This window comes from Porites lutea, chromosome 1 (assembly GCF_958299795.1).
Source record: "Porites lutea chromosome 1, jaPorLute2.1, whole genome shotgun sequence".
NCBI lineage: Eukaryota > Metazoa > Cnidaria > Anthozoa > Scleractinia > Poritidae > Porites > Porites lutea.
Window position 1 is genome coordinate 51418136 of NC_133201.1, and position 12007 is coordinate 51430142.

General features: G+C 40.2%; 1 protein-coding gene across 1 annotated transcript; it reads right to left on the minus strand.

Annotated features, from left to right (window-relative positions):
• Positions 1-2207: 2207 nt before the first annotated feature.
• On the minus strand, positions 2208-9695 carry LOC140921254 (extracellular calcium-sensing receptor-like). Its single transcript, XM_073371241.1, has 2 exons — positions 6156-9695; positions 2208-3409 (listed from the first exon to the last, which is right to left on the minus strand). Exons 1-2 carry the CDS (start codon positions 8840-8842, stop codon positions 3403-3405), a joined length of 2694 nt encoding a protein of 897 aa, XP_073227342.1. The 5' UTR covers positions 8843-9695; the 3' UTR covers positions 2208-3402.
• Between the last annotated feature and the right edge of the window lie 2312 nt (positions 9696-12007).

Here is a 12007-nt window from a genome sequence, read left to right on the forward strand (position 1 = left end):
CTTTACCAATATTTCGGAGGCAAGGCTTTCCTTCTTCATGGTCTTACATTCGGTGATAAAGGTTAAGCTTAGCCTGCATGGCAGGCGTTAAAAGCGGAAGCCGGTAATTTGGGCGCGCAGGGCGCGTCCTTACTCCTCCCTCTAGCGCGGTCTCGCGCCCTAATTTCCTTCTCTTTCGAACGCCCTGCTGCGCAGGCTAGGTTAAGCTCAGACGTTACAATTTGACATAAAGAATAGCGTGCAATATGATACTTTAATATCACGTGAAAATTTACTCTTTTTAGACAGAAATTATTTCATAATTGCTTAGATTAGAGCGCAAACAAAATATTTCTTCAAATGCATCTCGAATTCGAACATTTCTATCTCTCTTTGTTGTTCATTTGGAATTGAAACGACAAATACATTCATTCGTCCCCAGGAAGAGCCCAGGGCCGGGTTGTTTATAACCTCCCACTCAGGCGTTTTTAGGGGTGCTCGTTTTTCATCCCTCCCCAGAAACGCCTGCTCAACTGAAGACAACATCCCAGGGGAGGGATGAAAGACTAGCACCCCTAAACCAGGGCTAAGATAACCCAGGGTTAGTGCTAAATTTGACAGTCAAACCCTGCTTTGTGGTACTGGCTGTATTCAATAAAATCTAAACAGTTTGCTTTGCCGGCCGGGGAAAGAAAGCCCTTACATTTTCTCTTAAATAATATTTAGACAGCGCTAGCTAAAAGCGAAGCTCTGGTTCATAATACTTGTAATACGTGTAATGCTAAACTGGGAGGGCAATGAAAATGGCATAAAGATCAACAGATCTAATTAGCAAAAAAACAAATTGCACGTGCAGCACACTTTTTGTCTTTCTTTGCCGTTGTTTTGCACAACTACAGCGCGGTTTTGAAGGACTAAAACGTCAAACTTCCTAGTTACACATTATTTTCATGGAGGAATTGTCGTATGTGCTAACCCAATATTTTGTCTCCTGTGTTCATGTTCGCTTTTATTTTTCACTGCCGCTCATTTTTACCTTGCTGGCCGCTAGCATTTCTCATTGTGTCACAGCCGCTTTGTATTTTCCTGTAATTCGTCTCTTTTGTTTTCAATCACTCGCTCTAGCTCTTTCTCTGTTATCCACGTGAGTGTAAACATCAAAAATAACATCGAAAAAGACACGACTTTGTTGTTGTTGTTTTTCCTTCTAAAAGTCCGGGCGGCCATCCGATTTCTTTCCAAATAAAACCTTGAGTTGAATTTGGGTTGCCATACCTGTTGATTGAATTATTCTACATTGGTATGTCTGTGGTGCGGACGGACGCTCGGGCGGGCGGTCGGTCGGTGTACGGTCACGTGATTACCAAATTTTCTCGGATGGATAGTTTACCACATTTTTTAACCTATGGTGCTCCGCTGCGCGCGCGTCGCGCGCGAGAGCTCCGCTATCAATCCGCTTAATACGGACACTTTTTACGGCCTAGCTCCTCAGTGTCCGACTAAACATGGTTCGAGTGTATTTAAATTATACTTGACTCCCGATAACTCGAACCCTCGCTATCTCAAACCAAAATCGATTTCCCCCTAGATTTCCGTCATACATTTACTGTAATTTTACCCTCGGTAACTCGAACCCTTGATAACTCGAACCTCCCGCTAACTCGAAGTAATTTTTGTTTCCCCTCAGATCATTTCTACACAATTTTACCCTCGATAACTCGAACCATGTTTTGAGCCCTTAAAAGTCGGGGAAAAACTGTCTGCTGGCGTCCCAAATATTGAATTTTGAATTTCCCGTTGACGTGTTGTAGGCATATAGTTTACTATTGGTGGCTGATGTTTGTCACAAATCTAACGTGAAACAGCTTTACTTCCCAAAACTCGACAAAACAGTAAAACGCATGCTCTATTTAGGCAATGCTTTATTACGTTACACACTGATTTATAATCTAGAAGTATCTTTTAATTTTCACTTGACATTCCTACAATCAAATGTGATTAAAATGTTCACTATGCAGAAAAAAAAATTGTTTTTTTCCTCCCGGCTATTTTCTTCGAGCTCCCGATAACTCGAACCTTTTTCGATTCCCCCTGAAGGTTCGAGTTATCGGGAGTCGACTGTATTTAGAACATGGACAGCTCAAAAATAATGAAGAAAAAGACATAACAAAAGAGAAAGAAAAACTTAGAGAAGAAATTCTAACAATGAAAAGCACAGTCGACGCAAATGCGTTTTCAACCTTTATTTCATAAATTTTAATTTCCGATGATACTTTGATCATACAATCAATTTATTATACAAACACACAAAAATAAAAAATTAAATGTGATAATATTGGAACTCATTTAAATTATGGTGGTTTTAATAGAAAAAAGACTATTTTTACTTTGGTCAAATTTGTTGTTTTCATTAAGAGCAATTATATATAATTCCAATATTTCTATCTTCTCTTTAGCACGCATTGATATTTTCATTCAATCTGGATACGTTTTCACTTATCAAACTTGTAACTACACGTATACAATTTCTTGATTTAATATTATATTAAATACTAATAAATTCGACAAAAATTATGTATTACTTGGTTATTGTTACCAAATGTAATTAATTTCAGAAAAGAAGTTTGGGGGCAGACATTTCTTAGAAGTTACCCTTGTCAGTCTTTATACATTATTTACTAAAAACTGTTTCGATCAACCTATCTAAACAAAAGTCTATATCTCCCTACCGACTGAGGCTATGTTCGCACTGTCCCGGACGTAGCTAGCTTTTCGCGCCGACTCTAAAATCTATCGGGTATGTGATGAACCCGACCCATGATGATGTGATGAATATGGATATGTGACTCTCCACTTTAAATGTAGAGATGGCACGGCGTATCTTAGCCTCCCACGCAGACGTTTTTAAGGGAGCTCGTTTTTCACCCCTCCCCACAAACTGTGGGGAGGGATGAAAAACGAGCTCCCCTAAAAACGCCTGCGTGGGAGGCTAAGCGTATCTGCGCTCCGTCACAGAAATCGCACCGAAATCACCGTCCTCATGCGTGAACAGAAGCTCTATACGGTATCAATGTTTTTCGTGCCGGCGCTAAAACTATACGATACGTGTGAACATAGTCTAAAGGTGAAGTTACAAGGGACGATTTGCAACAACGATTTTTCGCGTAACACAGCTTTACAACATTGTTGCGACATTGTTTCGAATGGTTGCCACATTGTTGCAACACTGCAACCCTAAGTTGCGCTGAAAATCGTCGTTGCAAATCGCCCATGTAACATTATCTTCAAAGTTCCTTACCGTTTTTTTAAACGATAGCATGACAGGGCTGTGTTCTTGTGGTTTTATTTTGTATGGAGTGACATCTTTATTTATTTATTGTCACCTGTCTTTTGCTGTTGCCATGGGTTGATTTTCTCAAGTAGTCACGATCTATTGATATTTTGGTAAAGAATTCATAGTTGAGTTTATCTCGTTTACACTTCTTATTTCGCAATGCTTTTTATACATCGATAAGGGTAGCCTGCGAGCAAGCTCTCCTGTTTGGGCGAGTGAAACGAGTCTCGCGAGAACGCGCGAGCGAGACTCGCTTCGCTTGCCCAAATAGGAGAGCTTGCTCGCAGGCTACGATAAGGGGTGCGGTGGCCTCCCCGCAGACATCCTTTGGGGTTCGTTCGTCACGCATTCATCTCTCCCCCACGTGACGAACGAACCCCAAAGGACGTCTGCGGGGAGGCTAGGGCTGCGGCTGATTTTCCACCTTAGTTTCACCTTAGTTAGACGTCTGGGCTCACGGGCGAATTTTATAAGATTTCTTTGAAATGTATGCTTACTATGGTTGTGAAATGTAAAGAAAAATAATGTATCCAACAAAATACCGACACTTCAAACTTAAAATGTTGAGTTGAGTAGCCTTCAATTTTCTAGAGTTCTCTAAAAGATAAAAGCAAAATTGACGACACTAAGGCCCGGTTCAGACGCCCATCCACTCATGGGCCGAACCTAACTGATGAACTAAGGACTGCCCACTCTGAACAGCAGATTCAAAAACACGTGTCGACGAAAGCCGAATCCGCAAAGAAAAAGTTGCGGATGCGGGTAGATGGGGACTAAACCGGTTTAGACGCTTGGGCCGGTTTAGACGCAACGACGACGGCGACGGCAACGAGAACGGCAAAAAAGCAATAGGTTTCGATTAGTAAAACAACAACTGTGCACGTGCATCGCGATTTTTTGTACATTTCTTTGCCGTCACTGCACGACTAAGATCTGAAAATACCTAATTTCATTTTTCGTTGAGGACGTTGACACAAGACGACAACTTTCTTTTTCTTTTCCCCGAACTTCGATACAGTCCTTTAGAATTCAACTCCAGAAAAATTTGCCAACATTCGACGAATTGAACGAGATGGAATAGGCGCGATAAAGTTTGAAGCAGCGCGAATTCACTTTTTATGTGACTTTTTCGTAGCTGTCACCGTCGTTGTTGCTCAACCTCGTTTCCAGGGTTCTCTCCTACCCGCCCCCTGGAGCGAGAGAGGGCGGGTAGGAGAGAACCCTGGGAACGAGGTTGGTTGTTGCTTAAGCTCCCTAGTATTGAAAAGAAATTTTGTTTTTGTGAGTTGTATCCGTAAGAGATACAATAGTAGTTTTCGGTGGGATTTCAAGAGGAAGCTTTAATAGAACGCGATTTCACACAATCAGTGTATCTACGACTAATTGTTTAGTAAATGAGCTGTTTTAGTAGATAGACGTTTTTCTAAAACTAAAAATATTATTTCCATGACCTGGGTACATATTTGATAACATATTTTTGAAGATGTTAAAGCAAAGTTAAGTCTTCCTGGAATATTTCGGCGGACTAACTTCCGTAAATGCAGATTAAAGATAGTTGCATAGCCGCAAACGATATATACGGACTCATACATGGATGGGAGTTCCAGGATGCGGTAGTAACAATGGATTCTTGTATTTGGCCAAAATTACTTTACTTAGTCAGCGATGATGGAGCGTTCTTCAAAATTATGTTATCGAAAATGTTTTTAGTTTCCAGTCTTTGTTATGTGACTTCTGATTCTCGTAACTAAATGTCTCTCGCTTGGCCGTGGGGATCTGGGTACAACAAGATTAGTGACTTCATCGACTGTCGCAAAAAAGACAATTATCAGTTAGGACCTCCACAGCGATCAAACGTTCAAGGTGTATTTTGTTTTAAAATGGTGGAATTACATTTACCAGTAAGTGTAGAAACATGCCTGGGCAAAACAAGTGCAGTCGAGATTATTTTGTTAACCTAACTGTCTTTTCATTTTTCTCGAAATATCGAGCTTCTCATCGTTGAAGACGCTCCTCGCTGGAGTGAAATCAGCTGGAAAATGACGCTGACATAACACCAACTTCGATGTTTAACACTTACAACTTTTTTCAGTAAACTCTCAAAACATTTAGTAAACGGACGGGATATTGATAATATCTTTGACGTACTTTGTTTAGCTTTGTTTATTTCTCTCGTTTGACCGCCGTAAAGTTAGGCGCATAGGTAAGCTAACTTGAATGGCTGAAAGTACAAAAGACGCGTCTTCCATTCAAACAATCAACGAGTCTAAGATTTCTGATGGCAATATTAAAGGGGCTGTGTCACGGCAGTCCAGTTCATTTTGTTTAATTTTGCCAATTACTCGCCCTCAATCACTATGGAACTTAAAGTAAGCAAAGAAATTATATGTAAATGACAAAATCAGAGATCCGTGACAAACAAATATGTGTCCTGAACATTATTTTTGAAGCTGCAAGCAGCAGGGATCAACGTTGAAAAACTGTTAGGTTGAACAGTTTTCAAAAACCCTAATTTCAATCAGTTTCAATCTTCTTCAGTTTTGCCCATCCGTGGCGTCTGTTGTTTCAGTTATGTTGTTTTAACCTTCATTTAAAGTTTTAAGCGGCTATTTTTATGTTTCTCTTAATTTAACGGGAATTTCGTAATTTCCTAATTTGGCTGAATTTCGTGACAAAGCTCCTTTAAGTTTTGGAAGTCTCCTATGCTTAGCAAGCGGAGGAGGCGGCTACTATTCAGGCTACAAAACGCACAGCCTCCAGAACTATTCCTGTTTTTAGCAGGTCTTTTTAGTTTTTTCCTTCTAAGCCCAATAAATCTTCCAGCTATAACATGGTAACGCACCTGTGACTGCCCTTGGATTCCTCCTTTGATAGCTTCGGAGAATCCCTAGATCGCGGCTGGGTTGCGTTTTCTCTTGGGGTTGTCCCCGATCCGGTGTTTCCGCCATCCGGCTGATAGGATCTTTGTCGGGATTCTCCATCGACAGTGCTCCTTCGGAACGTGTGGTTAGAAATTTGGCTCTTCATGTAAGCCACAGTATTTTTCTCGGGATGGAAAATGATAATGTAAATCTTTGGCACAAAGATGCAAACTAGCATTCCTGTGGCGGAGATGATAGATGAGGTACCCGATACTATCACAGTGTATTTGCCGCGGATGTTCAAATAAACCGGGTAAAATGTCACCCACGAGATGACCAGGACGTAAAGTGCAAATGCGATGAATTTCCCCTCGTTAAAGTTGTGCGGGAGTTTCCTGGACTTGAAAGCAAAGTAGCAGCAGACAAAGGACATGATAACGAGAATAGCGATAAGGAGATACCGACAGAAAAGTCCCCCTGTGTTAGTAGTCTCCGAGCAGGTGTAAACGAAAGTCGTTCGCAATGATTTGTCGACGTATGGGTGAGGAATGTCAACTACGAACCATATAAGAAGAATCAGGACATCGAGAGCCACAATGCCGATAATTATCAAAATATGCTTGTGTTTCTCGATAAATCTTTTGGTAAGCTCCGACCGAGGAACACGATGCTCAAACAAATGTACAATTCTCTTCGTCTTGACTCCAAGTACGACAATAGCGACGGTGTAAAAAATATAGAACCAAGCTTGTATTAACGGGCAGATCACATCGTTGGGTTCTGAAAGATTTACCATCGCCCATAAATAATTCATCCCTATGCTGAAGAGGAATAGGTAGCTGAGTTCTCTATTGGATGCTTTGACGATTGGCGTGTTGTTGCGCCATCCAAGCACAGCACCGACAGCTAATGAAGCAAGCATCCCTAAGCACGAGATAACGGTGATGACTGCGCCTAAAGGTTCTCCAAAATGGATGCGCTCTAAAGGAACTGGTACGCACTTCGTACGATCTTCATTTGAGATGTGGTCTTCCCCGCACTTGGTGCAATTCATGGCTCCATGTGAAGACGAAACAGTGTTTTCAGAACACCGAATGCACTGCCAACAGCAGTTTATCTCCTGCGTCTGTCGGTATCCTGGTTTGCATCTCTCACTGCAGACCGAGCGCGGGATGTTTCCTGTGAGCCCGTCGTTCCAGACGATGGAGCTGGCATTGAGCTTGAGTTTGCCTTCTTCCCATGTCCCCACTGTAACAACTCGGCCTCCTTTCTCTTCATCCACACGATAATTGATGATACTGTAAGACGCGGATGAGTCGCCATTTTCATCAAAATTGACTCTAGAGACTTCACTAGAGAAGTTGACTTTCTTCAGGTAATCAAGAACATCCTTTGGTTTGACAAAAGGCTTTGTTTGGGGACATTTGGAGTTACACCTATAGATAGCGTCTAACGCATGCGCGATTGCATACACAGCGTTGATGACATAGGTTGCTTTGCTGTCGGACAAACTATCCTCGAAGATTTTTTCAGTTACCTGTAGATCATCTGAGCATTGCTTTCCTCCGGATGAAACAACACCAAATGTACAATTATACTCTCTTTCCCAGAAAGTTTTCCACCATGGCGAGTTTCTATAACGCGACGTGCGTGACAATAAATGCTGCTTATATGAAGGAACAGTAATATCCGTGAATACAACTCCAAGCATGCCCTTTAAGACTGGTTGAAGTTCTTTCTGTTGGATAACTTTATCATTATCACCCCAAGCCTCGCTAGCGATCCAGATTCGATCTTTTAGTCCTTGTCGTAAGGCTTCTTTTAGCACGCTCAACGCAGATCGTTGGTCACAATATAAGATGATCACGCCAACGTTTTCTCTCTCCAGAAGTTCCTCGACAATCATCCGAATTCTTTCCTTGCCTTGGTCGCCAACCGGAAAATAGTTATCGTACGCAATACATATCCCTTGGGGTTTTGAATGTTTACGGAAAAATTCGATCCCCGATCGCCCGTAAGCGTCGTCTGCGGCGATCGCAGCTACGTAGGTCCAATTGAAATACTTTGCAATATCGGTCATAACCTTCGATTGGAAGCGATCGGGAGGAACAGTACGAAAAAACGAAGGGTACGCGCTACTGCTGAGTTCGTCACTAGTAGCAGCGTAGCTTATTAGCGGAATGTCTTCAACCTCTAGTAAATTTGAAACCAGTATGGACGATCGTGATGTTCCGGTTCCCACTACTGAAGCCACCGGGTAAAGTTGACCCCCCGGTAAAATAGTGCACGATTCATTCAATGCTGGATTTATGACAGAAAATTTATGAACATTCACGTAATCCAACGTAGATTTCATAGCTTGACGATTTTGTAAATTCGTGTCAGAAATATCGTACCCCAGTGTAATGTTTGGTAGCAGTTTCAAATCCTTGTTGATTTGATCAATTGCGAAGACCATGGCTTCCGCTAACGACAGAAACTTTGATCGAAAGTCTCCATCCACGTGAACGGGGAATAAACCACCGATCACTACGTCTCCTTTCTCGTAGATTCTCACACCGGGCACGGTGTCTGCCATTTCTGCAGTTTGAGGTAAAGCGAAACATAAAACCATCGCTAAAACAAATCCAAAGCTGATGTTTTGACAACGAAATATCAGCTGAACCATTTTAAAAGTAGTTATATTGCGTGAATAGAAGTTCTCAGAATCTTCACAATCCTCTTGAACACGATTTTTTTGTCTCAAACAAGTTGAATTAATTTTCCCCTTTCATCCTTTGACTCCGCCGCGAGGCGTAATTTAGTCAAAACCTTTCTTGGGACAGTAGTTCGTGAAAATGACACCATCCATAGCACGTTCTAACCTGCCTTCTGTCAATCAATTTGAATTTTGATGGCCTCACTCCGCATGATTGCCCACTGAAAAATGAAACGTTTGGATTTTGGTTACTAATCTAAATAAACTAATGCATTATTCCCCAGAAGACGTCATGCTGTCAATAAGAGGAACATTTAAAAAAAAGACCGTCGCCGAGTGATATAGTCTTGAAACAAAAATTTCGCTTGTTGTAAAAGAACTGGAACTCCAATATTCATTATTCGAGTTGACAAAAATCCTTTCGTCAGCAGGAAGCCATCTCTTGTAGAAGGAACTGCATCAAAACTCCATTTCTTTACGATAAAAATGGAAGTATTTGTTTATCGAAGTAAAGTTTTGTTTCTTGATTGGAAAGCTATTGTAGGTGAAAACCTCAACAAGCCATTCTTCCAATCCTCCATGACTTCTAATTCCCTAATCACCACATAAGCAAATATCAGTCGATTATTTCCGATTCCTATGGTTCGCCTGGTTTATTGTTTTTGAAAAGAGAAAATTCAAAACATTTTTTCTCTGTCACAAGATATCATGTATAATTAAGGTGCCTGCTGTTTTAGTAAAGTAAACAACGTATTCAGTATAGAAGCCATTAGCACTTATTGGACTTCCAATTATAATGGGAATTTCTGTGTTCCATTAGCATTTATAATCATCACTGAGTAAGCAGATTTTATCAGTATTATAATCCAATCCGTCTGTAATGTCAACTGTAGAAAAAGAAAAATCAGAAAAGACTAAAAATATAAAAAAAAACTTACTTAAAAGTTCATAGAAATTTGTCATTAATATTAACATGACTAATTTTCCATAATTGCTGCAAGTGTCAAGTAACAATGTTGCTGACATATTTTATTTTGATTACCCTAGAATATAATTTATAAAACTGGAGACAAAAAAAGAATAATTGCTAACGAAATGTTTTGAAATAAAGACATTTCTTATCTAATAGGCAGCACAGAAAGTCAGGTAGGGAAGGTAAAACATATCTGCACGATCAGGATAAAACAAACTGATAAAAAATAAATAAATAAAATTAATTTTCCTTTTCCTCCTGGTCACTTCAGAGTTCAAATAAACCCAAAAGGCGGCAGTTTGAGCGTTTGCAAACAGCTTAATTGTGTTTGGTGTTCGTGATTCACTTAGGATAACTCATCAATTGCAAACGTGGAAGTTCCGTAAAATTTCCTTAACGGGTTATCAATAATGCACGTAATTTAAATTCAAGCCACAATCTTGATTCAGTGGGTCTGTCATCAAAGTACTCGACCTCGCCGGTCAGCCGTCTTGGCAATTTTGCAGATGTGCCAACTGATACTACTATATAATTGTTTTTATTAACATCTTTTCGAGATCTTTATCCAGTTCAAAGTACCTCTCTATAAACTTCCACGCACTCTACCCTTTTTCCTGTGTGATCCGTTTTCAGTTCTCAGTTCTACTGCGTTAGTGATAAGTATGCCAAATATAACTTCATTTTCTTGGAATTGCAGAGAAGCAACATTGTGTTTAGAAACTGAAAGTTGGCTGTATTGGGCAGAAGTCACCGTTTTTTACGTTTGTTTACAAAACCATTTGAAAGATTTTTATTTTAATTAGTTTCTTATCGGAACTCACGTTCTGTTTTATAGGGTCTAGAAATCCACCATGTTTATCAGTTTGTAAAAATATATCATGACGTTCCTTGTTGAAAGGGGTTTCTTCTTAAAAGTTATGCTAGATTACACGCAATGGTCGGGAAGAGCGGGGAAGGGGTGGGTCCGGACCCAATTTACGCAGGCATGAGACTGAGGAATTTTTCTAAATAGCCTCGAAACCGAAGTTGTTGTTACTGAAGGGTAATAACAAAAGGATCAAGAGACTTAAAGTTTTCTAGGAAAAAAGTGTGACGGCCGAGAAGCTGAGAAGGGTGGAAAAGATTGACTTCAGTGCTGGGCAGGTGGTGTGCGCACTACGATTGCGATGCATTGTGGATTCAAAATTTTCAAGATGGCGGCGAAGGTCGAGAAATTGTGCAGGTTATATGCTTTATTTTTTAATAGATACAGTTCTTTCCTTAGATCGTTTTTCTCGATTTCATAAGCTAATATTTGTTTAGATTTTTTCTGTGAAGAAAAACAAATCAATATTCTTCATTTCAATCCAAAACGTGGTGCCCGAAGATTCCTCCTGTAAGAGCATGAAATTTGAACCCGGTTTTTAAGAAGCTATAATTTCCATTATATTGCCCGTCGAAAGTAGAAGATAGTTGTAAGTGTTTTTACAAACCTTGTTCTATGCTAATTTTTTATCGCTCCCCAACGCGCCCCACGTTTTGTGATACTTTTTCCGAATTGAAACCGGCATGTTTTCATGGGAAAATAAAGCCTCGCGAAGACCAATGTGACATGTTACTGGAAGTGTTACTGTTGTAACCACAAGCTGATCACAAAATAGCGGAGCAGCGGCGAGTGGTTCCTCCAAACAATAGCATTAGGTGAGCATAAAATGTTCGAAATCGGTATATAAATTGGCTGATGAGTACTCTGATGTGGGAATGTCTGTTTTTGTAATAGGACTAAAAAAAGCATAATAAAATTGCAGTCATACATGTGATTCCCTTTATGCAGGTATAAAATCAGTAGGATAAGAATTACAGGTATTAAATTAAATGATAAGTTTGATTATACAGTTAAGCCCTGTGCATTTTGAAACCAGCCATCCTTTATGAAAAATGGTTTTTGGGAGAATTGCAAGAATAGTGCAGTGTAGAAGAAGAGTTTCATAACATCCACTAAGCTTGCACTTTACTTTTATTCAGAGAAAAATGGACATCACTCTTGAGAAAAGAAAATCATAATCTACTTCCAAGATTGGTGTGTGTTGTTGTGTAGATGGTATGACTTCGTCAGTTTCTTGCCTAGTCCCTGTTTTATTCAGTGGTGATTTGCCCCTGTACCAGGCATTTAAAAGGAAAGC